General features: G+C 39.9%; 1 protein-coding gene and 2 long non-coding RNA genes across 3 annotated transcripts in view; 2 read left to right on the forward strand and 1 right to left on the reverse strand.

Moving 5' to 3' along the window:
* The window catches only part of LOC141497724 (uncharacterized), a 164,033-nt gene extending 157,419 nt beyond the window's left edge, over positions 1 to 6,614 (forward strand). Inside the window, exons 6-7 of the long non-coding RNA XR_012471419.1 lie at positions 5,057 to 5,091; positions 6,314 to 6,614. This is a non-coding gene — a long non-coding RNA (uncharacterized LOC141497724). The remainder of the gene's footprint in view (positions 1 to 5,056; positions 5,092 to 6,313) is intronic.
* The window catches only part of LOC141497725 (uncharacterized), a 32,989-nt gene extending 24,809 nt beyond the window's left edge, over positions 1 to 8,180 (reverse strand). The window contains exon 1 of the long non-coding RNA XR_012471424.1: positions 8,036 to 8,180. This is a non-coding gene — a long non-coding RNA (uncharacterized LOC141497725). The remainder of the gene's footprint in view (positions 1 to 8,035) is intronic.
* Positions 8,181 to 9,724: 1,544 nt separating this feature from the next.
* KCNS2 (potassium voltage-gated channel modifier subfamily S member 2) lies at positions 9,725 to 11,676 on the forward strand. Its single transcript, XM_074207190.1, has one exon. It carries the CDS (start codon positions 9,725 to 9,727, stop codon positions 11,156 to 11,158), a length of 1,434 nt encoding a protein of 477 aa, XP_074063291.1. The 3' UTR covers positions 11,159 to 11,676.
* Positions 11,677 to 25,314: the final 13,638 nt, after the last annotated feature.

The raw sequence follows: 25,314 nt of genomic DNA on the forward strand, positions 1-25,314 counted from the left end.
CAGCAAAGTCCACCAGTATGGCTGGAAGAGAGCAATTTATTAAAAGGCTAAAAAGGAGTCAAGTTTTAAAGAGCTTTAGAAGCTGAAGGAGGTTATGTCTGATTCTAGGCCAATGAAGCCAACAGAGTTTATTGAATAGAAAGAAAGGTGACATGATCAGACTTATGTTCTAGAAAAATCACTTAAGCTTCTGTGTGTAGGATGTTGTTGTTGATTTGAAAACTTGGTGTCATCTTGACTCCTCACTCTCACTCATAATCAGTTGCCAAATTTTGTAATTTATTCTTTCACAAAATATCTCATATTATGGAAAATCTCTCCAATCTCTACTTGTCTTTATGAACATATTTTATCATTATTTTAGTTCATCACCTTTCATCTCAGATATAGGAATAGTGATGAGTGCCTGAACTAAAATGGTGATGAAAATATGTGCAGAAGAAAGTAGAGATGGCAACTGATTATGAGTGAGAGTCAAGAAGACAAGAGAGGAGTCAAGATGATACCAAATTTTCAAATCTGGGTAGAAGGATGGAGAATGGTACCTCAACAATGATAGGGAAGTTTTAACTAGGGGATAGATTTTTTAGTCTGTTTATAATGAGTTCTATTTTGGTCATGTTAGGTATGAGATTCCTACTAGTCATTCATTTCAAAATGTTCCATAGGGTGTTTGTGATACAGGAATGAAACTCTAGAGAAAGACTGGAGCCAGATAAATATATGTGGGAATCATTTTTATAGTAGTGATAATTGAACCCACTGGAGCTAATGAGAACACCATGAAAGATTCTAGAGAGAAAAGGGAATAAGTTCAAATACCAAGTGTAGGGGGAAGTTCACAATTAATGAACATGGCATGAATGAAGACTCATCAAAAAGGAACCAGGAAAAATTGGTTTGATAGATAGGAAGGGAACCAAGATAATAATCCCAAAAACCCAAAGGGGAGAAATGGAAGAATATAGTGAGCATTTTTTAAAGAATGGAAGAAGAGTGTTTAATATTGCAACAAGGATGTAACCACTATCTAGGGAGAGATTGAAGATAAGAGAGATAGTGTGAATGATAGTACAGCTTGTTTCTTGTCCTTTGTTATCAAAGAAGACCAAAATGACAGCACTATTTTTGAGACAAATTACAGTGTGTCAGACTGGTTGATCAGCCCAATACAAGCTCAGAATGCTCTATCACAGGTTGGGCACAAATAGTCCATGTGAACACTTGGGTGGATACTCTGAACTTACATGTCATGTTTCTTTTGAACTGCTTCAATTCTGCCTTCCTCATAGAGTGCAGCATGCTCAGTGATGAGGGCATGCCATGCTGGTGGTCCTGTGCCACTATCTCCACTGCTGTACAATTAATTCTAAAGTTCTTCAATGACCCTTCAGTGTGTCTCAGTATTGCTTCTTCTCACCCCCTTATGAATACTTGCCTTGTGTGAGTTCTCCATGAAAAAGTTTTTTGGCAAGACAGGAAGGAATGAGATCAAGGGTATAGGTAGAAAGTTTGAACTTGGAAACCTCATGGACTAGCTCATCTTTAGACACTACAGTGAAGAATATGGTGAGAGGCAACATCAGAGGGATGTGAGAGAAGATTGAGGGACTTCTCAGCAAATGGTCTTTTTTTTTTAGTGCAGTATTGTTGGGAACCATTGTGTATGGGAGAATTATAAATTATCTTTACTTGTGTCTTGAACACCAGAGTCTTATCTTACTAAGTGCCACAGGAGTGGGAGTGGATTAGAGACTGGAAAGGTATTTAAGCATAGATGTTTTGGTAAATAAATGGAGCACTTGGAGATTTTGAGGGAATACCTGTCTCCTTTGTCATCCTTGTCTCCCACCCCTCTAATGATCACCTGGGGAAGATTGAGGGAATCCAGAAGTGCAACTCAACACAGTATGAAGTGATGACCAGCTCAGTGTGGGGAGGAGGGAATCATGAAATTCTTGAGAGAGAAAAAAAGATTTGGAAAAGCCACTGTTGGTGATTCAATGATCAGTCAGTTGGGGGTAACAGTAAGATTTCCTTTCTACTCTAGTGTGGTCCCAGTTGAAATTACCTAGTCTAAATTTTGAAAGCATGGTTTACTTGGTTTGTGATTTTCTCCAGTTCTGCTCAGCTTCTGTAGTGAAAGAGGCAGGTGGTAAGAATAATCAAGGATTGGGTTGGCAAGGCATAACTAGAGATAGGACAAGGGAACAGGGCATTTGAGAGTAGTAAAGAGTCTACATAGAATAGTATTGATTCACTATATGGTGAGATTGAGAAGAGAGGAGGGCATAGCTAGTGCAGGGACAATGCTTTGGGTTAATACTGTCAAATGGAGGGACTAAATGTCATAAGCAAGGATAGATTTAGAATGAATCAGGCCCAAGGAAAGAAGGAAGATAAAAGATTATATTCAGATAAAAGAAACTCAGAATTTTTGAACATTAAAGTAGAATACTTGATGTAGATAGTAAGATAAAGGGTATGATAATAGCTAGAATTTATGTAGTGCTTTATGGCTCACATAACACTTCAATAATAGTCTCTCATTTGATCCTCACAACCACTGCTATTCTCTCCACCTTACAGATGAGGAAGCTGAGGCAGATAACATTTAAGTGGCTTGTTCCGGGGTCAGAGGCAAAATTTGAACTTAGATGTTCTCAAGTTCAAGTCTAGTGATTTATCTACTGGACCATCCCATTGAAGTGGAAGAGGAGATCATGAGTATTGAGTAGCTTGAGGAACTTACTGGTTTGAGGGATAATCAACATGCATGCTGAAATCCCTTAGAAGGAAGACAGGAGTTCAGGTGAAGTAAAACAATGAGTCAGATTAAATTAATTGAGAAGGGAAGAAGAATATTCTGGGAGTAGCAGATAAGTTACAGGAATCAGGATTGGGCAATAAATTTGGATTGCATTTATGTTAAAGGAGGAAAGGCACTGAGTGATAATGGAGGAAGGATAATTGCAATAAGCAGCACAGTATATATATTATTCTGACACCACTCAAGACCAATGAGCCAGGGGAAAGGATTGAAAGTATAACTAGTACTGAAAAGAGCAGTCAAAGATACAATGTGGTCAAGAGAGAGTCAGGAATCAATGAGTCAGAAGATAGAGTATGAGAGAGGAAATGGTAGAAGTTGGAGGAAAACCTAATTTTGAACTCTGCTTTGGACATTTAATAAGTGGTGGAAACTAAGCACACCATTTAACATCTCTAGGCCTCAGTTTCCATCTATAAAATGGAAATAATTCCATTTACCTCTTAAATTTATTGTGAGTTTCAAATGAGAGTTTATATAAAGCACTTTAAATCTTTTATCAAGGTTAGTTATTATGATATAATCTTTATTAATTCCTTTCTCCACAATGGAATTTCTCCTGTTTTTTTTCCTCATCAACCAATAATACCTATCCAGTATCTACTTTAATAAGTATAGAGTGGGATACAATCTGAACAAGGCATAGTACATAGCTTCAATAGTGCTGAGAATCTCAAATTCTCAGGTAAGTAGCCAGGTATGGGGTAAGTAGTTTCCTTCAGGACCAACAACTTTCTCCAATCCCTTTGTTCTCATGGAGAAGAGTGAAATGGAAAATGGAGAAGGGTGAAAGGATAACTTAATGATCTTATAGAGTGAACACATAGAACCAGTTTCAGCCTTAGGCAAACAAAGTAATTGGCTTGTGACAGAGAGCAGTAGAGGAAGGAAAGTTGGCTGATATCCTGGGTTGGGGAACCAGTGATCAGGCTACAAGAGGGATGTGTTGCAGGTGCACACGCCTTTTGAATACCTGGAAGAAGCAGTAAAGACTTGAGCTTTTTTCTGCAGTGGGAAAATATAGGTCAGGCAGATACAGTCTGTTTAGCTGCCACTACCACCAATGCAACCTTCTCGCCTATCACTGAAGAAGCTGAGCCCAAGAGGTGTGGGATGCAGCAGAGAGATCAGTGATCTGGCAGGAGTGGAAGAGAAATAATAGGCACCCAGGTGCGGAGGATTTAGGCTGTAAGCCATGCCTGGGGTTCATTAACCCCTGCAGACCTGGGTTCCCCAGCTTCCCTGAATGCTCTCCTTTCTCCTCACCATCCCCTTACATGAACTCTATTACTGGACTCTATTACTGTCTCAGCCTACTTCTTCACAGAAACACAGTTGAGATTCTGCACCCACAAAAGGGCACTGTGTTTTAAGAACAGGACATAGACCTATAAACAAACAATAGACAAAAGCAGATTCCCTCTGGAAAGAAAAGGAGGAAGGCATTTCCATTTCTCTTCTGGCTGTAGTCACTGGGAAATAAACAAGTGACTCTGCCTGTCACATACACTTAACCCTACACAAACGCAGCTGTCAGGAACACAGTGTTTCTTTCTTGTCCTTTCCAATAAATAAATGATGTGCTGAAATAACCCCTTTCCCACTGGGCCTGAAGACTCACAATCAATTCCACCTGTATAGGGAAGGTCAGGAATTTTGCTCTTCAGTCCTTATAAGGAAGATCAAAAAAGAGACAGCTCAAGTAACCTGGCAGCAACCCAGCCACGTATCATGGCTGTCTGGTGTGAGTAACACAGCTCAGCTTCTGAGTTCACATGAGGCTCTCTCTGCCAGGCATGGAACGGGGCAGGTTGGAAGTGCTAGCATCAGAGGAGAGAGCAGGGTGACAGTTTGGGGCTAATGGGAGTAGAGGGCAGAGAGAAAGAAAGGTAAATAGGAAAAAAAAGAAAATGCCCACTGATAATGTCAAATGGAGGAGGACAGCAACGATCCCAGCAGTACCCCAGTAGCAGATTGTATGGGTGTGGAATTGTGAAAAACAAAGAGAAAGGCAGAAGCCAAATTGTATTCCATGAGAGAGTGGGGAGAAGTTATATCGGGGGTGGAGTTAGGTGGGGAAATCCTGCTGCATACACAAGGCAAAATGAGGGTGAGAAAGAACAAAAACCAAACCTGAATGGGAGGAGGCAAGTAGATAAGCAGAGTTGGGAAATTCAGGGACCTTCAAACAAAAAAGAAATGACATCAAGATTTTTTTTAACCTAGAGAGAAGAAGGACTAAAATAAAGGAAGAAAGAAAGGTGAGAGAAGATGATACACATATGCACACAGACATAATATATAAAAACCGAAATATGGAGAAACAGTGAATAGATAAGAGTACTGTGAACCACAGAGAAAGAAGATGAGGCTTATGCTGAGAGAGGGAAGGAAAAACAGAGACAGCCTACCACATAGAACTCACAATAAGCAAAGAACTGAGGGTGACACACAGCAGGGAAAAACAAATATAAAATGAAGCAGAGAGCTGCACAAAGCAGGGGGTGGGAGTGATATAACAGTGGAGAAAGAGACAGCAATATAGTTAATAGATAAGCACAAAGGGAAGAGCTAACACAAAGAACAGAATACACACATAGTGAGGGGCTGTTAGACACTCAGCAGACACACACCAGGAAATCTGTCATAGATATGACATACATAGGTTAGAAAAATATTAAGGGAAAGACATAGACAAAGAAAACCAATTGGGGGTGTGCGACATATTTAGTAGACACACATAGACCAAAAGGGAAGAGGAAAATATATGCAACCAAAATACAGGAGATAAAGGAGAGGAAAATTTAAAGCCAAAAAACAGCAAAAAAGGATTCGGGGGGGGTGCATATGGGCACACACAGAGAACTTACATGATGCCAGAAACATTTGTGTATCAGACATACTTAAACCAGAGCATGTGGAATATTTGGGGGAAAAAACACATTCACACATATAAAGCTCTCTGAAGAAACGACAAACATTAAAAGTCTGATAAGAGAGGATATATGCTCTCTCATCCTCACATTCCCTGGACATGAAAATCATAAAGATAAACAATCTTTCAATAACATATACTGAGAGGAGCACCACCTACAAGAATAGAGACTCAAGGTGTTTCTGACGGTAGGCAGGTGTCTGAGATAACCAATCATGTTAAGTCATTCCTGGAGAGAGGAGAACACTGAATAAAGGTCAGTGTTGTAGAAACAGATTCTGCCCTAGAACTGTGTTCCATGTTTAAAGGTAATGCTATTGATGATGATTTCCAACCTAGTGGGTGAGGCTAAGAAGATCAGTGCAGAGCCAACAGCCTGCATTATGTACTGTGCACATGGAGAGAAAGGCTGTCTTTGAATTTGCAGCTGCAGTGGACTTGTGCAGATCCCAGCACTGTCTATGCATTTGCTTTTTAGGTTTGTATTTTTCCCAAACCTTTTGATCCAATGTAGCAAATCCATTTTTTGATTATTGCTTGCTGTATAGAATGACTGCTGCCATCATTCCCTGCTATAGAGGTGGTCCTAGTGAAAAAGAAAGGAGAAACAGGCAGTATGACCAAGGGAAGATAGGAACTGGAGACCAATTCTCCAGGATAATTACAACTCAACCTGGACCCACCATCTTGAAGATGAAGATCACTGGAAAAACATGACCCTAGAATAAAGCCATCAAGATTCAGGCAGGTATATTCCTTGAGAATAGGCTGTGCCCAGGTTGATTTTTTTTAGCTCTTAATGAGATCTTAGTGGCCATCTAATCAAGAAGTGTCACAAACCTTGCTACTGCCTGAACCAGATTAAAATGTGATTGGGAAATGGTTAATAAAAGAAAACCATACAATGCAACATAATTAATGTTAATTTGTGTTTTTTTAAGATTATCTGCAAGCTGTAGGGAATTGTGTCTATTTTGAGTTTGACACCACTGATCTAGTCCAGTTTTTTCATTTTACAGATTAAATAAATGGAGGCTCAGAGAGATTAGATGACTTTCAAGGTCACACAGGTAGAATTATGACTGAGCCAGGATTTAAGAGTAGATCATATGACTCCAAACTTAGCACTTACAAACTAAGCTCCCACATGGCATCCGCATACAGATGACTCCCTTAACACATACACATGCATCCCATATTCTACACTTAGAACAGTTCACTGTATATACATACTGTGCAATAAAACTAAATGCCTACCGCATGTAGAGGACTGTTCTAGGTATTGGAGAAAACATAATACAAACAAGAAATTAGGGAGCTAAGACACTCTCAAAGATTGCTGCAACACACTATAGCATGGTTAAAACAAAGTGCTATATGAAATCTGAAAATGAAAGTTGTTACCAATTAAAGGAGTGGGGGAAGGTTTCAAGTGGTGACAAGGAAGAATTCTAGGCATTGTGAACAGCCTGAACAAGTGTACAAACACAACTGCTACACCACAATCATATACCCTCACCGAGCTATCTTACTATCTATACACACAGATTTCCCTTGATGAACACAGAGTAAATAAACTTCCATACATCTCCCATGTCCATACATAGCAGCCATCTCATCCACTTACATAAGCACCTGACAAGGTCACACACACTTCCTATATTATGCACACACAGTTCTCACACCGTGCACACTCAGTACATGTGGCACCCACAGCACATAGCTCCTACTCTGTACCTACACAACGCAACTTCTACAAATAGCACCTGCACGTAAACACAATTCCCATTTTGTGCAGAGAAATAGCTCCATGTTGAAGACAACACACGTATATAGATAGGGCTTCCGATTTCCCCACCATCTCTACTCCGAAAAGCTGTTGGGGGGGGGGGGGGCTACCATTTTCCGTTCTTTCCTCCTTCCCACTCCCCTTCCCCCATGCTGCTTAGGAAGCCTCCAGAAACTTTCTTCAGGCGGGAAAAAGGTTTGACATCTCCAACCCCTCAGAGCTGTCCGGTTCTGGCACAGCCAGGGAAAAACACGAATTCTTCTCAAATTGTGTGCCTCTCCCCCAACCTGAACCCACCCCTACCCTAATCTCCATGTCCCTACATCATCAGGCCAGTCTTCTGGGAAAGAGTAAAAGCTAGCTGCCCCCCCCCTCCGCCCCCCGGGATCTTGGAGGATTAGGCCACCTGGGGCTACCCCGGGTTCTGGAGAATATTGTTTTGGTGGGAGGGGCCACGGCCAGGGGAAGTGGGCTGAGGCACCTGTGGGGTTCACGGTAGACTGGAGCGGACTCCTTGGGGGAGAGTCAGTTGAGCGCTGAGGTGGGGGCATAGGCGGTGGTCGCCATGACGCCCAGGCTGAGTGCAGGAGCCGCGGCGGCTGCCGCAGCAGCAACAACGACAGAGGCGGCTGCTGCCAGGGTCCGCCGGGACCCGGGAGCTGTCCCTTCAGCACCAGCCGCCTAGCCCGGCCTGGCGGTCGGGCTCCTCCAGCCCCGGGAGATGGCATCTTCTAAGCTCCCGCAGCAGCCCACACCCTCAGAGGCTCCCTGACCGAGCGGGCAGCTGCAGCCCCCACTGAGGGAGCGGCTGGTGCTGCAGAGAGAGGGAGGTGGGTCTGGGGTCGGGGGTAACTCCCCCAAATCCAAGGCCAAGGAGCAGCCTCTCAACTCTGGGCACGAGCAGCTGGCAGTTCTCTGATCACCCAAGCTTGGAAGACAAACAGGAGACATCGCCCCGAATCCCTCCTGCTAGAGACAGACAGACAGACACACACACACACACACACTGACAGACACACACACACACAGACACGCGCAAACAGACACACACGAACATCCAGTGGGCAGCATCAGCAACAGCAGGAGCAGCAATGCTAAGAAGGTGGTCTGTGAAGTTTCGCACTTGGATCTCCAACCGATCCCCGAGACTGCAGGTAAGAGCTGACTCCCTCTTCTCCGAGAATCAGCTTTGCTGGGGTGGGGGGGGGAGAGATGAAAAAATTCAGGGAGCTCAGCGCGCAGCGCACGAGGCTCTGGGGCGCGGAGCCAGGAAAGAAAAGAGGGCCAGGGTAGAACCGGTTCCTGATTAGCTGACAAGAAGGATGGAGAACTAAGGGAGGTAACAGGAGGGACACACACACACACACACACACACACACACACACACACACACACGCAGACACGGCTCTTCAGCTGCCCATGAAGAAGCGCTGGCGAGGTAGAACACTCTAGGCGGGGAAAAGAGTGGTGGGCATTAAATGACCATTTCCTTATTTGAAAAGATAAGACAACAATTATTTTTGTTTCACACCTTCTACATAGCCATCTAAAGCCTACTTTCTCTTAATCAAATCGTCCAGTTCTCAGGGACCGTGTTGGATTGGGTAGGTTGGGGAAAAGAGGGGTATCTTAAGCCTACTGTGACCCTTTAGCAGCTTACATTTACCTCCAATGCGACTGCTGTCAGAATCAGAGATGCAAAGGATAGTTCACTGAGCTGTCCAACATAAGCAAAAAAAAAATTGCCCAAGTGTCAATGGAGTGAGGGGACCTGAGGGAAGAGGGGTGGAAGATGTGGTTAGCCACTGCCACACCCCACAGAAACACTCCGAGACAATATCGTACCAAGGGATGGACGGGTCCACTTCCAACATTTACAAGGAGGTCAATCCCCACCCCACTCCATTTCACCCCCGACGAAACCAGAAAAAAAAAATCACCGAACAGAAACTAGCAAAAGCCTGATCCATCCCCAGGAACCGTTACGTTAGAATGCACGATGTGATCCTGAAATCTTGCCGCCGGAGGTTGGGGGGGGGGGGGTGGAGAGGAGAGGATAGGGAAATCCCAGCTAGGGATGTGTGTCCCTTTCCCACCGCCGCTCATCGCCTCCTCCCTGTTCCCTCAAATTTTAGGTGTAGCCCCCGTCAGTGTCCCGGGTCTCCCCACGATGACTGGCCAGAGCCTGTCGGATTTGTCCGAAGCCAACTTCGAGGATAGTGAGATCAGCGTCAACGTTGGGGGTTTCAAGAAAAAGCTGCGCTCCCACACGCTGATGCGCTTCCCTGAGACTCGGTTAGGGCGACTCCTGCACTGCCGCTCCAAGGAGTCCATTCTGGAGTTGTGTGATGACTATGACGACGCGCAGAACGAGTTCTACTTTGACAGGAACCCGGAGCTCTTTCCCTACGTCCTGCACTTCTATAACACAGGCAAACTACACGTGATGGGGGAGCTCTGCGTTTTTTCCTTTAGCCAAGAGATAGAGTACTGGGGGATCAATGAGTTCTTCATCGACTCCTGCTGCAGTTACAGCTATCACGGAAGAAAGATGGAGCCTGACCAAGAGAAGTGGGATGAGCAAAGTGACCAGGAGAGCACTACCTCCTCCTTCGATGAGATCTTGGCTTTCTACAACGATGCGTCCAAGTTTGATGGACAGCCTTTGGGCAACCTCCGAAGACAGCTATGGTTGGCCCTGGATAACCCAGGCTATTCCATTCTGAGCAGGGTATTCAGCATTCTTTCCATCATGGTGGTACTAGGCTCCATTGTCACCATGTGCCTCAACAGCCTTCCTGACTTTCTGATCCCCGATAGCCAAGGCAACCCAGAGGAAGATCCCAGATTTGAAATTGTGGAACACTTTGGGATTGCCTGGTTTACCTTTGAGCTAGTGGCCAGGTTTGCTGTGGCCCCAGAGTTCTTCAAATTTTTTAAGAATGCGCTGAACTTAATTGATCTCATGTCCATCATCCCCTTCTACATCACCCTGGTGGTCAATCTGGTGGTGGAGAGCTCTCCCACCTTGGCCAATTTAGGCAGGGTAGCTCAAGTCCTCAGGCTCATGAGGATTTTCCGCATCCTAAAACTGGCCAGACATTCAACTGGTCTTCGGTCTCTGGGGGCAACCTTAAAATATAGCTACAAAGAGGTTGGGCTCCTCTTGCTTTATCTTTCAGTGGGCATATCAATATTCTCTGTAGTGGCTTACACCATTGAGAAAGAAGAAAATGAGGGTCTGACTACAATCCCTGCCTGCTGGTGGTGGGCAACTGTAAGCATGACAACTGTAGGCTATGGTGATGTTGTTCCAGGGACCACCGCTGGAAAGCTGACAGCCTCAGCTTGTATCCTTGCTGGCATTCTTGTGGTGGTGCTGCCAATAACTTTGATCTTCAATAAATTTTCACATTTTTATAGGCGACAAAAACAACTTGAAAGTGCCATGCGCAGCTGTGATTTTGGAGATGGAATGAAAGAGGTTCCTTCGGTCAACCTAAGGGACTACTATGCCCACAAAGTTAAGTCACTGATGGCAAGTCTTACCAACATGAGCAGGAGCTCACCAAGTGAACTAAGCTTAAATGATTCCCTACATTAGCCTGAAAGTCTGGCTCCATCATAATCATCAAGACCATCCTGTTGGGTGAGCTGCCTTTTGTGCTCCTGGCATGTCTCCAGGCTCCATAGGGTAACAAAGTAAGGAGAAGACAGAGTGCTTCCCCTTCAGTACCTTACTATTCTAACCAGAAGGAGATGCCTGACCAGTGTACACCCAAAATTGCTTCTACAGCATGTAGAATCCTTGATATGGGGTGGGGTGATCACTAGATCAACTTTGCACTGAGAAAAATTCTAAACTTTGTGCTTGATGAGTATCCTGAATGCCAGTTTTCTATACAAATTGCTCATCATGTACCCAACCCTGGTGTTCCTGGTGAAGTACTGTCAGTTTGCACTTTTGTTTCCAAGTTATCATGTGAGGACTGGATAAAAAGTGTCTCTCCAGTGGGAACACTTGTGAAGTCATCAATGAAAACTCAGATTCAACTCACAAGAATGTGAAAAAAATTCTCAGTCATGCATTCATTTCTCAATTTGCTTCAATGCTCAAAACAGAAAATGTGAAATTAAGCACATATCACCAATGCAACTGTTTTTCTTAAGAACTTAACCTGTAGTGCTGTGGCTTGCATGGGTGCATATCATACTACTGTTATTTATGCAAATATTACCTCCCTGGAAATTTAATTTACTTAGTTTACACATGCAGTGAAAATTGATCCTACTGCAAGAGCAAAAAGCATTGGAAAGTTAGTGTTAGTCCAAAAATCAGGCATAGACCTGACACGTATGAAGTCCTTTTTAGGCTTCTTGGTATTGGAAATAGGAGTAGTGAGTTTCTCGTTACTGGAGGATTGCAAGTGGAGACTGAATATCCACTTGTTGGGAATGTTATAGAGAGGGATTTCTGCCTCTAGAATGGGTTGAATAGAATGATCCCTAGGATTTCTTCATGAGAATTAAGACTCATGCTCATGAAGAAGGTTCTCTGCTTTTCCTGAGTCTTCCTAATGGGGATCCTGCAATAGGACAAGTATGCATAAACTTGGGATGAATAGATTTTTTTCAAGTTGTATTTCATATTCTAAACAATTTTGTCAAATTCTGCTGGGTTATAGAAATTAGCAGTTTTTTATTTGCTATTTTTTGTTTTGTAAAGCAATAGGGTTAAGTGACTTACCCAAGGTCACACAGCTAGGTAATTATTAAGTGTCTGAGCCTGGATTTGAACTTAGGTCCTCCTGACTCTAGGGTCGGTGCTCTATCCACTGCACCACCTAGCTGCCCCTATTTGCCATTTTTTTTAAAAAAAAAGTATGGATTAGGTTATTCTGCCTCTTCCAATTACTAAGAAGTTTACTGTCTTATGAAACTAAATATTTCATATTTGATATGAAAGACAGTATCTTGGAAACTGTCTTTCAATATCCTTCTCTGAAATCTCATTAAAAATGAGTGCATGTTTATTTCTGAGCAAAATTTACTCCAATAATTTTGCTTCTAGGATACATAATATTTTATATGATGCTATAATTACCTTGTAAAGGGGCTTCATTCTTTGAAATGAGGAACTCATGGAACATTATAAGCATGTATTCAGAACACAGATGATATGTGCATGGAGTAGACTGCAGGGAAATATTACATTTATTTTTTGAATTAACTGTCTTTCTCCTGGGAACAAGGTAGGATTGTGTGGGGAAGGGAGAGGAATGAGAAAATTGAAAAGGAAATGGTATTATAAAATATCACAACTAATCACAAACTTTTAAGGAGTTCAATGCTGCATAAAGTATCTTCAAATTTCGAAGCTTGTTGAAAAAAGGTTATGGGGTACATATATCTTACTTCTTTCTCAGAAATTCCCACCTACTTTTTGCTCCCTGATTATAGAAGCCCTGGCTATCACATAAAAATGTGGATGGAATCCTGAGCTCCTTTGTATCCATCATAGTAGTATTATGTATTGTTTCTAAATAGATTTCTATTGTATGTCTTTGAAAAGATTGTAGATTCAAATGATCTAAGCATGGAGTTAGCTAGGATTTGCATTAAGGCTCAGATCCTTTCTTTTTATGTAGGTTTAACTTAAGTTATTGAATTTTATGTGTGTCTTGATTTTCTTGTTATTAGATGGGGTCCACACTAACTTTACAGGGGTGCTGTTAGAAAGCTTTAGTATTTGAAAAGTATTCACAAGATGTTTGAGGGCTGAGTTACTGCTCTTACTAAGAGAACTGAATGGTTCTTTGAATGCACTAGCCACTTCTGATAGTAGATGTGGGTTTAAATCCTCTCATCTAATTGGAGATTTGTGGTAGGACATCTCCCAATATCTAATGGACAATCTCCCCTTCTTCCTCTCCTCTTCACCTCTGCCTCTTCCTCCTCTTCTTTTTCTTTCTCCCTCTTTAACAGATACATATATACACACAGATGAAAACCTGAAAAGTCTAAGAAGCAACAGACTGAGAAGTTCACAGCTATTTCATAGATTTTTTTTAGGCAAAATACCTGACTTTAGGAAGTATTTTCAGAGATGGAAAATCAACAGATTACAAAATCACCTCCTGCTTGTTATGAAGGCAAGTGAAGTCAGTTAACTTACCAGGTGAACCTGAGAATGTTTTTACTTGCTCAAACCAATTTTATTGGGTCCCATATTGGTTATGTTGTAAAGTGTTTATTAATTCCTTATTGCAAGTTTATTTGCAGGGAGATTGGACAGTACTCAGTTGCTCTAGATAGAATTGTTTTTTCTAAACAGTATTTCATTATAAATGATGATGTGTGTCTGATGATTGCACTCATTTTAGATAAGTCATCTGGGAGGTTCACAATTCATTTTGGAAATAGTTTGCATTCATATGGTGCCTTTCATCAGGCAGAGAAACCCAAAGTGCTTTAGAAACTGTTTTTAACTTCTCTTGTATATATACTTATGCAGAAATGGCTCTTGCTCCTTCCTAAAGCAGTGGTAAATCTAGGAGAACAAGTATAATAGCTCTACATGTTTAATAACCTAAAGTAAGTCTTTAGCAGATTCAAAAGGAAGGGAAGACTAAGCTATGTGATTTTGACATCAGACTTCATTTTAAAGAGTTACATGACAAATTGATCTGAGACTTAGAGAAAAAAATGTTTTTCCTCTCTGAAACAGCACCATCAAATTGTTAATGTCAACATGTGATCCTGACTTGGGTTTCTCAATTCAACTATAAAATGACATTTTAGGTAGAAATCATCTTCAGTTACTAAATATTAGTTACTTTTCAGAATAGAAAGGGAAAATTTCATCAGGACTATTTTCTATTTCATTCAAGAGTGCTAGCATGAAGGATCTCTTTAGACACTAGTCCTGCCAATCTGTCTCACAAACCTGGTTTTTAATTCCCTTTAAAAATATTTATCTAGAGGAAGAGCTATACACAAAACTGTTGATTTATGGGTGCTCTGTGGGCAAAGAAAGATTTTCCTTGAGATCACAAACCTTTAAATTGCTTAAAGGTCAGTTTTGGAGAAAATACAGGGGCCCATTTCTTTTATTACACAGTATATGAAGGGGGCTTTAAAAGTTTTATATTGGCAAAGTGTCTGATCAAATTATTTGGTTGATATGGATTAAATGGTTGCAAACTTGAGCTTTTCTTTTTTAAAAAAGTCAACAAAAACAAAACCCAACAATAACATTCCCAAGTTTCTTAGGTTTGCCACAAGACAGCATCATGTTGTAATGTCAAATTGTAGAAGGTTTAAAACCTGGACGGTGGTAATTGGTACTTAATATTTGAATTTATTTCTATTTATTTTATTACTCAATTTAACCACCTGCTAATTCTCTTCTCATTTTAAAAAATTATTTGTATCCACTTTAGGTTAGTGATTATTTGTGCTGGCTGTTTGTTATCTCTTCTGAAGGCTCAACTTGTATTTCTTGTGTGTTTTACCAGCATGACCTGTTACAGAGTTGTAATTTTAAAAATTGAGAACGTTGTATTTATGATGTCAGTTTTAACACTCATTAACACACTACTGTGCAAGTATTTACTGAGACTTCAAGTGAACTATTATGTCTGATTGCTACACTTTAATCCTCTTGCCTGGTCTCTATAATGAGCAATAATACTGACATGCTTAGGAATTCAGCCTTGAACAGTAAGCAAATTAGAGAAAGAGAAAAATATTTGTTTTTCTTTTTTCAAAAATTTCCAATTGCACACAGAGTGACAAACATTAAAAGGAAATACAATGTTCTGGACCAGAATTCTTGATCAAAGAAAGCTCTATGTTTTTAAAAATAAATGGGGAGGAAATGATTTTTTAAAAATATTCCCAGAGTACCAAGTGTTAAAATGAAGCTAAGTTCTTTTTCTCTATAGAGTTGCCTGGGTAGGGTCCAAATTGCCAATAGAGACAAAAAAGTGAAATTCCTTGGGATCAATATCTTTGTTTAAGCCTCCAAAGGTGTAGATTCTCTTTGAGAGAGCTCTCTTCTCCCACAAAACTCACTTCTTCCTCATTCAGTGTTCCCTTCAACTTCTCTGCTGGGACTTTCAATTATAGGGCATTATATAACATTAATGGACTCCATTTCTCTGTGCTAACATCCCTCCCAGATAACAAATTAACTCATTAAATTCATTAACTCATCTGAGGTAGGTAGCAGTGATTATATAGTTTTGAAGGTTGATAAGTTTTCATCTTAACCCTGTGGTGGAGGGTGGGGATGAGGAGAACTCTGGAACTTTTTTAAAGGGAAAAAAAAGCATTATAGTTTACCCTGTGCAATAAGATTTCATTTCAAATTGACCCTGTTCCCTTCCACATGTGCTTAAAGGAGAAAGGGCACTGGAAACCCATCCATTTGTATTTCTACTTCTCTCAACAAAAATTTATTAAAGACTATTATATGCTTAGCACTGGAGATTCAAAATAAAAATGAAACATTACAACTCTTAAGGAGTTTTTGCTTCTGACTTTTGCTTCTAACATTTCAGGTAGAACTGAATAGAGATTTAATCACTAAGCACTTGCCAATAAACATTTAAGTTGTCCTTAAGTTTCTGGCAGACAGAGGAACTATTTGGGGAAAAAACTATCTGAATTCCACTGTTCTGCACTTTGAAAACCCTGTCTAATGTTTTAAAGAAAATAAAATACACTCTGGGTAAAGTTCTGAGGTCAGCTCCTTCCCAATTTACATTTTCTCCCTTTTTGGAAACTTGGTAGTAAACCCCTTTCCCCTCTACCTGTATTTTCATAAGATTATTATGGATCATTGGTATTTAGTATGAGGAACCACTCTCCCTTTTATCCAGAGGTAGCTATATTGCCTCTTGTACTCCCATAATTTAAATCAAATGGAGAATGCCTGAACTCTTCATTTCTTTCTTCCCTTCACAACCAGAATCTAAAAAATTATTTTGTAAACATGAGAGGCTGGAGAAAGGTAATAATAATAATAGTGCTTTAAGAGTACTATAAAATATCTCTACAGTGCTTTGTCTTCCAAAGTACATATAAGCTCATTTAATCCTTACTATAGCCCTGAGAGGTAGATGTTATTACCCCCATTTTACATATGAGAAAAACTAAAACTGAGAGAGGTGAAGTGCCTTATCCAGGGTCACACACAATTAGTAAGTGTCTAAAACTAGATTTCACCTGAGTCTTTCCGACTCCAAGCAGATAACACTGAGTTATTTCAGTTTAAGAAGATTCTTGCATTTTAACTACTATCTGTAGAGTTTCTGTGTTCCTTCTAGCTTGTCATTCTAGCAGGGATATAAATGGTTGTTCAGGAATATTTTGGGCCAGAATGTCTTGCATCTTAGAATAAAAAACAAAGAAACCAAAAAAAAAGCCACCAAAACTTCCTCTTTAGAAAGAAGCCTATAAGCCCACTCATGATCCCATCAATTAAGAAGAGTTTCAACCCATGTCAAAGGTTTTATCATCAGATCTATCAGTCAGCTGGACGTATGAAATCATACTGGAAAAATTCAGTTAAGTATTTCTTTTTGCCTTTTATGTACCAATCACTGGTCAGGTGTGCATATTGGGGATACAAAGAGAAAAAAATGATTCCTGCCCTCAAGATGTTTAACATTCTACTGGGGGAAAATGTATACATACAAATGAACAAATACATAAGAGTAAATACAAGCTATATACCAAGTAAGGAAAAGATAATTCTGGATAGTAGACACTGGATGCAGAAAACATTAGGGAAGGCTTCTTATAGCTGGTTGCCCCTGAGCTGAGTTTGAAGGAAACTAGGAATTCTCCAAAATGGCAGTAATGAGGGAATACATTCTAAGCATGGGGGACCAGAATGGAGACGGAAGATAGAACATTATGCACAAAGAACAGCAAATAGGTTAATTTTGTCTGGAGGATAGAGGGAATGAAGGAGAATGATTTGTCATAAGCCTGAGAGGGCAGGCTGGAGATAAACTATGAAGGGCTATGACTGCCTGGAGAATTTATTTATGTTCCAAGGGATGGTAGTTAACCCTTGGAATAGAAAATTAACTTGGTCAGATCCAGGTTTTAAGAATATTGAGCTGGTAGTTTGCATGAGGTGCCTGCAAAATGTCCACCTGCCAAGTCCCTCCTTTCTAGGTTTATTCCTGATTAACTCTAGATTGTCCCACAGATTCCCCAATTCTACTATGTTTCCTTAGCCTTCAACCCATAGTCCCAGGGTCACTTACGGTCCTTCAGATATCTCTGGAATCTAGCAAAATGCAGAGACAAAGCAGAAGTAGAGATGTCCTTAGCACAGTGCCTATGACTTAGTAGGAGTTTAATAAATGTTTATTGATTGTTGGGTAGAGGGGCATGAAGCAGGAGATGAAGTGCACTTCAAAATGGCAGAGCAAGCTATGGTTTTGCCACATAAAGAAGGGAGGCAAAATTTAGGAAGAGAAAAGAAGAATGTGTGGCAACATCTTGGCCACACCTCCTGCCAAGATAAGTAAAAATTGGAAAAGAAAAGGTCAAATAGAGAAGGAAGAAAAGAAAAAAGTGGAATGAGAAGACTGCAAATTTAGAGAAGTAAAAGAATAAGTATTTAATAGCATTTGTAATCCTTGTGTCACTGGGTCCCAGACTCTGATGTAATTAAGAAATTCACCTTTGGGGTCTCTCTCAATAAAAATCTCCATGGCTCCTTTTGTCAACATCTAGTCTCCCTTGGGATCATTAAAATTTGACTCTCAATTCTCAAAGGTCCTCAGCTCCCCAAAAGCATTTAGAGAGACACTAGATAATAAGTTTTATTTTCTTTTGTCTGGGAGTGTGGTTTTATCAGTATAGGAAACACCTTTTTACTAATACAGATCTGCAACTATTCAGCAATTTCTAATCTGAGATATTTGCCTGGGTCTATGAGTTTGTTCTTGCTTGATCTTCCTTCTTGAAGAAGACCATGACATCATGGAGGTAATGCCATGACATGCAAGTGAATTGGATTTAAATGAGAGAGGGCTGGGCAAAGTCACTCTCCTCACTTTGTTTTTGACCTTGCAACAAAATTCTTTTGTGCTTATTATATAAAAACCCATATAACACTTTTCGAGGTTAACAGTGACCTCATAATTCAGACTTGTTTAGAGAATGTCTATACTGTTGCACCTATGCCCTGTCTTCCCAATTCTTCACCAGCCTTGAGTTCAAAATTAATATAATCCCTTTGTAGCAGCTTCAATCTCCTCTTTCTTGTCTCTTGATCTTTTGCTACCATTCTATTATTCTTCCTTCTTTTTTTTTTTAGGGTTTTTTTTTGCAAGGCAATGGGGTTAAGTGGCTTGCCCAAGGCCACACAGCTAGGTAATTATTAAGTATCTGAGGCCGGATTTGAACTCAGGTACTCCTGACTCCAGGGCCAGTGCTCTATCCACTGTACCATCTAGCTGCCCCTCTTCCTTCTTTTTTGATGCCAAACTCCTGGAGTGTATAATCTACACCATTGCCTCCACTTCCTCTTTTGTCACATTCCTCCAGAATATATCAACAATCTTCCCTTTCAATATAAACTCACATTACTGCCATTCATTCTTTCCATGTCAAGCTCCAACCAAACTGAGTTGGTTATATTCTTAGACTTCTTTGTCTCACCTCTATACATTTATACAGGTCGTTCCTCCTACCTGAATTGTACCCCTTCTGCATTTCCATCTAGTGAAATCTTCTTTCGAGACCTTCTCCTACATGTTCATCTGTTACTTTAAGAGGTTGTATGGGGGCAGCTAGATGGCACAGTGGCTAGAGCACTGGCACTGGAGTCAGGAGAACCTGAGTTCAAATCCGGCCTCAGACACTTAATTGGCTCACACAAAGTACATAACTGATAAATTTATATTTAGTGCCTTTTTTAATCCATGCTTAAGTGTGTTTCACTTAAATCACTCTCAATTAATTCACCATTTAACTCATTCTGTTTTCTAGTTATGTCCAACTCTTTATGACCCCACTTGGGTTTTCTTGTTAAAGATTCTAGAGTGGTTTGTCCTTTTCTAGCTTATTTTGCAGATGAGGAAACTGAAAAAAATAGGGTCAAGTGACTTTCCCGGGATCACACAACTGGTAAAGTGTCTGAGGTCAGATTTGAATGGATGAATCTTCCACACTACAGGACCAGCATTCTATACATTGCCTCACTGGACTGATTCATTTTAGCATCTAGCTAAACTGAAGAAAACTATGATGGAGTACTGGCCTTAGAGTCAAGAAGACTGGCCTCTAACACTTAATAGCTAAGTAATCATGGTCAAGTCAATGAACATTTCTGACTCAATTTCTTCTACTATAAAATGGGCATAATCTCTGTTAGCTTTTCTCTGTAGCCCATCATTGAACCCAGTTCTCACTCACCATAAACATTTAATAAATGCTGAAAGTAAAGTAGTATCTATCTCACAGATTTGTTGATAGTCAAATGAGATAAGACTTTGGAAACTTTAAAGAACTACAAAAATGTTCACTATTAAATTCTGTGGGGTTTTCTCAGTCTTCATCCTTGACTTCCTTTGGCACTGTTACCAAGTCTTTGCTTTCTCAACTTCTGTGACTCAGTACATTCCCTTCGACCTCTCTGATGACTCTGACTCTGCATCGCTTGCTGTCTCCTCATCTTCCTCCCACCCTCTAAATATGGATGTTCCCCAATGTTCTGTCCTCAGATCTCTGTTCTCTGTACCACTTTTCCTCAGAAATATATTCTCCTCCCACAGCTTCAGCTGTCACTTCTCTGCAGAAGACTCCCTAATCTATATCTTCTCTCTCTCTCTCTCTCTCTCTCTCTCTCTCTCTCTCTCTCTCTCTCTCTCTCTCTCTCTCTCTCTCATCCTTCCTGTGTATATGTGTGTATGTGTCTCTCTCTCTACTTCTGTCTTTTCTGTCTCTCAGTCTTTCTCTGTCTTTCCCTCTATTCCTCCTATATCTCTGCCTTTCTGCTTCTTTCTGTCTCTGTTTCTCTACATCTATATCTCTCCTCCCACTACCCTAGACTCCTTCTTAAAGGAGGTATCTACCTGAATGCCCCACTGGCACCTCAAACTCGATGTTTTGAAGACATAACTCATCATTTTGATTCCTTGATTGGTTCTTCCTCTTGATTTCTCTAGTTTTGTTGTTAGTACCAATCTTAACCTTCCTAATCATTTTACTGTCCCTCAGACCCTTCATTTAACCAACTAATCTACCTGTCCATCCATCTAGCTATCCATCTATCTATCTCTCTATCTATCTAGTCTTAAGCATTCTTCTTTCATAATCTTATATCTATAGCTTCCCATTTCCATTGCTCTAATTTTGGAGCCAGCTTAGAGTACTAGAAAGAAAACTGGAAAAAGAAGAGATTTGGGTTCAAACCCCTGCTGTGTCACCATCTATGTGACTATAGGTAATTAATCTTTTCCTTACATGTAAAATGGGTATACATATATATCATACATTTATATTATAAGGAGAATATGTATGTTTATACAAAAGAATATATCTGACCTCAGACGTTTACTAACTGTATGACCCTGGGCAAATCACTTAACTTTGTTTGCCTTGGTTCTCTCAATTGTAAAATGAGCTGCCAAGAAAATCCCCAAAATGGGTCACAAAAATGATTAAACAGCAAATCATGTAAATCTATGTTTACATACACATGTGTCTATATACACACAGCTACAACAAAAATACAGGTATATATGTAAAATAGTAATTCACACTTGCATCATGCTTAAAACTTACACAGAATTTTACTCAACAGCTTTATAAGTCAATAAGTCTATATATACACACAAACATGTATGGGTATATGTGCATGTTTATATACATGCACACAAACATGCCCTATATATTTGTCATATATGGACAGTGCATTTACACACCTACATATGTATATGTGTATAACATGTGTGTGCACTTCATTTCTCATGGGACTATTCTGAGTAGAATACTCTGTAAGCTTTAAAGTACTGTGAAAATGTGAATTATTATTATTTGGGAATTTATTCCTTTGTTTTTGGTCTATCCCATGGCAACATGATGTAGTGGAAGAATTATTGGATTTAAAGGTAGAGGCTCTGGCATTTGATTACTTTGGACAAGACCCTTCATCTCTCTTGGACCAGTCACTGCCAAGGTTGCCATTATTGTATACTGATCAATCAACAAGCAGGTATTATATGCCTAGTATATACCAAGTCCTCCTATTTGGATATTTTCAAGGTCAATGATCTCACTTGCCTCATCCATCAAACAAGGAGTCTGATTTGCTCTAGATCAGGTGTCCAGTGATCTCCAAGGTGTAACTCTGACTACCTGCCTCTACTTTCCCCTAACTCATCCTATAGTACTGCTGTCAGATTAATCAATTCAATACATTTGTCATTAAGCACCTACCAAATGCCAGGCACTTTACTAGGCATTGGATATACAAATACCTAGTAAAATAATCCCTTTTCTCAAAGGGCTACATGGTCAGGATTCTTTTTGTCTTCTCCTCTTTGCCTTTGCCTTAGGCAGCACCCTTTTCTTAATCTGGTTAATCCACATCATAAATCTAGGCATACCTATAGAAGAGGTAGGTATGAAAGAGAACTATTTTGAGAGGGAATGAAATTGGAAAGAATAGGAGTTTAGCATAAAATATTGGGGGAAAAGTAAGAATAAATTATTTACTTATTGGGGAGGCATGGTGGGGTGGGTGATGGCATCTATTTAGAGATTATAACTTGGTTATGTTATTGTTTTCAAAGACTAAAAACCTTATGTGGCCACTTTTTGAATAATTCTTATCTGGTCCTTATTTTAACCAGGTTTATGAGATTACTAATTTGACTCCCAGATCATGCTTGCTTTCCTGGGGGGGAGATGGAAAAGAGAAAACAGATTTTTTTTTCAGGGCATTTCCCACCTCCATCCCCATTATAAACTCTCTCCATTGCCTACATTTCCAGACATTTAAAGAGTTCTGAGCTATTTTCAGACCTACTATGAAAAGAACAGAAGTGTTAACAGCCAGACAATGATCAAGCCATTTTCCAACAGGCGAGTTGGCATGACTCACTTTTGATCCGTCAGCCTATCGATTTTTTTCTTCAGTCCCAGCAGGGCTGCCAGGGCTGCCACTACTGTGTAAGGTGAAGGGGTTGAATTGTAATCGGATGTGTTCAGAGCCAATTACCCAAAGGCTGTGAACTAGGTTTCCTTCTCTGCATTTCTTTCTATGAGGAGAGGCAGGAAGGAAGAGGTGATGGAAACCACAGACCACACCAAGCCACAGGGATTCTTTGGGTTTTCTTATTGCCTGCTTCTGATGAACCCCAAAGCGAATTCTCCTCTCCCTGCTGTTGTCTGATCTGTGACTTCAAGGCTGCTTCTGGAATAAGTCTCCTGTTGAGAACCATGGAGCTACTGCAGTCTATCTCTGGGTTCTCTTCTGTCACTGACTCACAACATGGTCTGTGGTAAGTCACATATAACCCTATGCCAGGCCTTGCTGTCCTGGATAATCTGGGAATAATAATGTGGATTCCATGGGAGTTGTGGAGCTCAACTGTTTGCCAAGTATTTGACAGACTCAGAAGGGAAGTATGACATAAAAGCACAGTATTTAAAATATATTGCTATGTGATCATCCAATTTTAAAGCATGAGATCATGGATGTTCAGTAGCTCTTTCCATCTTTTTAAAGCACTATCCCATTAAGAAATAAATCAGGAAATGCTATTCAAGCATAAACACTGAAGGAGGAACCATATTGCTAAATATGTATCATAAGCATTTATGCTAAAAGTAAAAAAGCCTAGGTTGGCTTTGAATCATGGCAACTGGGAGTGTCACATACAGATATTCTATAAAAGTGCTAGGTACCATGTACTTGGAACAGACTAAGACCTTGCATAAAGGTCTTCAGCTTAACAAACCACATAGGAAATAAGGGGAGAGAAGGGGGGAAATTTTTACATGATAATTTCATTATATATTTAAAAGGAATAGCAAGTTATTTATAATAGATTTGCAGTTTTATGTGCAATCTTTTTTTTATTATAATGTGCTATAAGAATACTTGGTTTGGGGGGGGGGGAGGTTTGGTGGAGCAGTGGATAGAACACTGGCCCTGGAGTCAGGAGTACCTGAGTTCAAATCTGGCTTCAGACACTTAATAATTACCTAACTGTGTGGCCTTAGGCAAGCTACTTAACCCCATTGCCTGGCAAAAAAAAATTAAAAGAACACTTGGTTTATTCTATAAATTGATAATTAAATAAATAGAAATGAGACAAGATAAAATCAATTCTTGGGAATATATTCCTTCTCCCTCTCTTTCATCCTTCCTGTCCTTCTACTAATTAAATCCTCCTTTATGACTCCTCCCCTCACACACAAATTGCTAAGCAAAAACCCCCAGAATTCAATGAGCTCATCTGACAAATCAAGTTTTGGTTACATACATGCTAAATAGTGCAAGGCACTAAAAATATAAAGGAAAAAAACAGTCTCTGCTATATTTGCAATCCATACATATAGAGAACATTCAGTTCTAGTAGTGCTTCAGTTCTCTATGGGGAGGAAGGAGGTATATAGTGTCATCTATTCTTTGCTACATTATTGTCAACCTCTTAAATTTCAAAGATGACTTTTACCCTTATTCAGTCATTTCAGTCGTGTCCAACTCTACATGACCCCATTCAGTGTTTTTCTGAGCAAAGACATTGGAGTGGCTTATCATTTCCTTCTCCAGCTCCTTTTATAGAAGAGGAAACTGAGGCTTAGAGGGAAAGTGTTACCCAAGGTCACCCAAGTATTAAATAATGGAACTGAAACTTGAATCCAAATTATTTGATACCAAACTTAATACTTTTTCTACTTTGCCATGTTGAGAACCAATATTTCTCACAATAATATTGTCGGTTGCTTCCTGTTGTCATTGTAGTAACAGTATTTTCAGTCTTGTCCAATTCTTTCTGAATCCACTTAGAGTTTTCTTAACAAACATAATGATAAATCAAATGACTGATTTGTCATTTTCTTCTTCAGCTTATTTTACATATAAGGAAACTGAGGTATAATTTCATGAATTGAAAAGGAAAAGAAACTTTGCAAATCATCTTAAGTGACTTGCCCAGAGTCACATAACTAGTAAATGTCAGAGTTTGGATTTGGACTCCTAAAAATGAATCTTCCTTGACTCTAAGCTGGTATTCCATCTACCTACCTGACTTACTTATATTTAAATAGCAAAGTTAGAATTTAAACCCAAGATCTTTAGAAAATTCTATGATCATCATACCTTGAACAAATGCATAAGCATTTTTTAAAAATGTTATGTCCTAACCACTATCTAAGGTACTATATTAGCCATTATGGAAATGGAACTAAGTATAGATATTTGTTCCTGACCTTTAGATGAAGTAACTAGAATATCTGTAAACATTTGTTTTGGGGGGGCTTAAAGAAATGCATCTGTTTTTAAGTTTAGTATAATCATATATTTTCACTTAACCCCTTTTACCCCAATTTCCTCATCTATAAAATGAGCTAGAGAAAGACATGATAAACTATTCCATTATCTTTGCCAAGAAAATCCCAAATGGGGTCTCAAAGAGTCACACACGATTGAAATAAATGACTCAACATAACAAAATATAGCACCAGCCCTGGAGGACTGCAGCCAGGGTTAACTTAAAT

The sequence above is a fragment of the Macrotis lagotis genome, chromosome X, assembly GCF_037893015.1.
Source record: "Macrotis lagotis isolate mMagLag1 chromosome X, bilby.v1.9.chrom.fasta, whole genome shotgun sequence".
NCBI classification, from domain to species: domain Eukaryota; kingdom Metazoa; phylum Chordata; class Mammalia; order Peramelemorphia; family Peramelidae; genus Macrotis; species Macrotis lagotis.

Bases quoted from the DNA above. Each gene is read 5' to 3' on its own strand.
- KCNS2 (XM_074207190.1), top strand. From the start codon at position 9,725: ATGACTGGCCAGAGCCTGTCGGATTTGTCCGAAGCCAACTTCGAGGAT.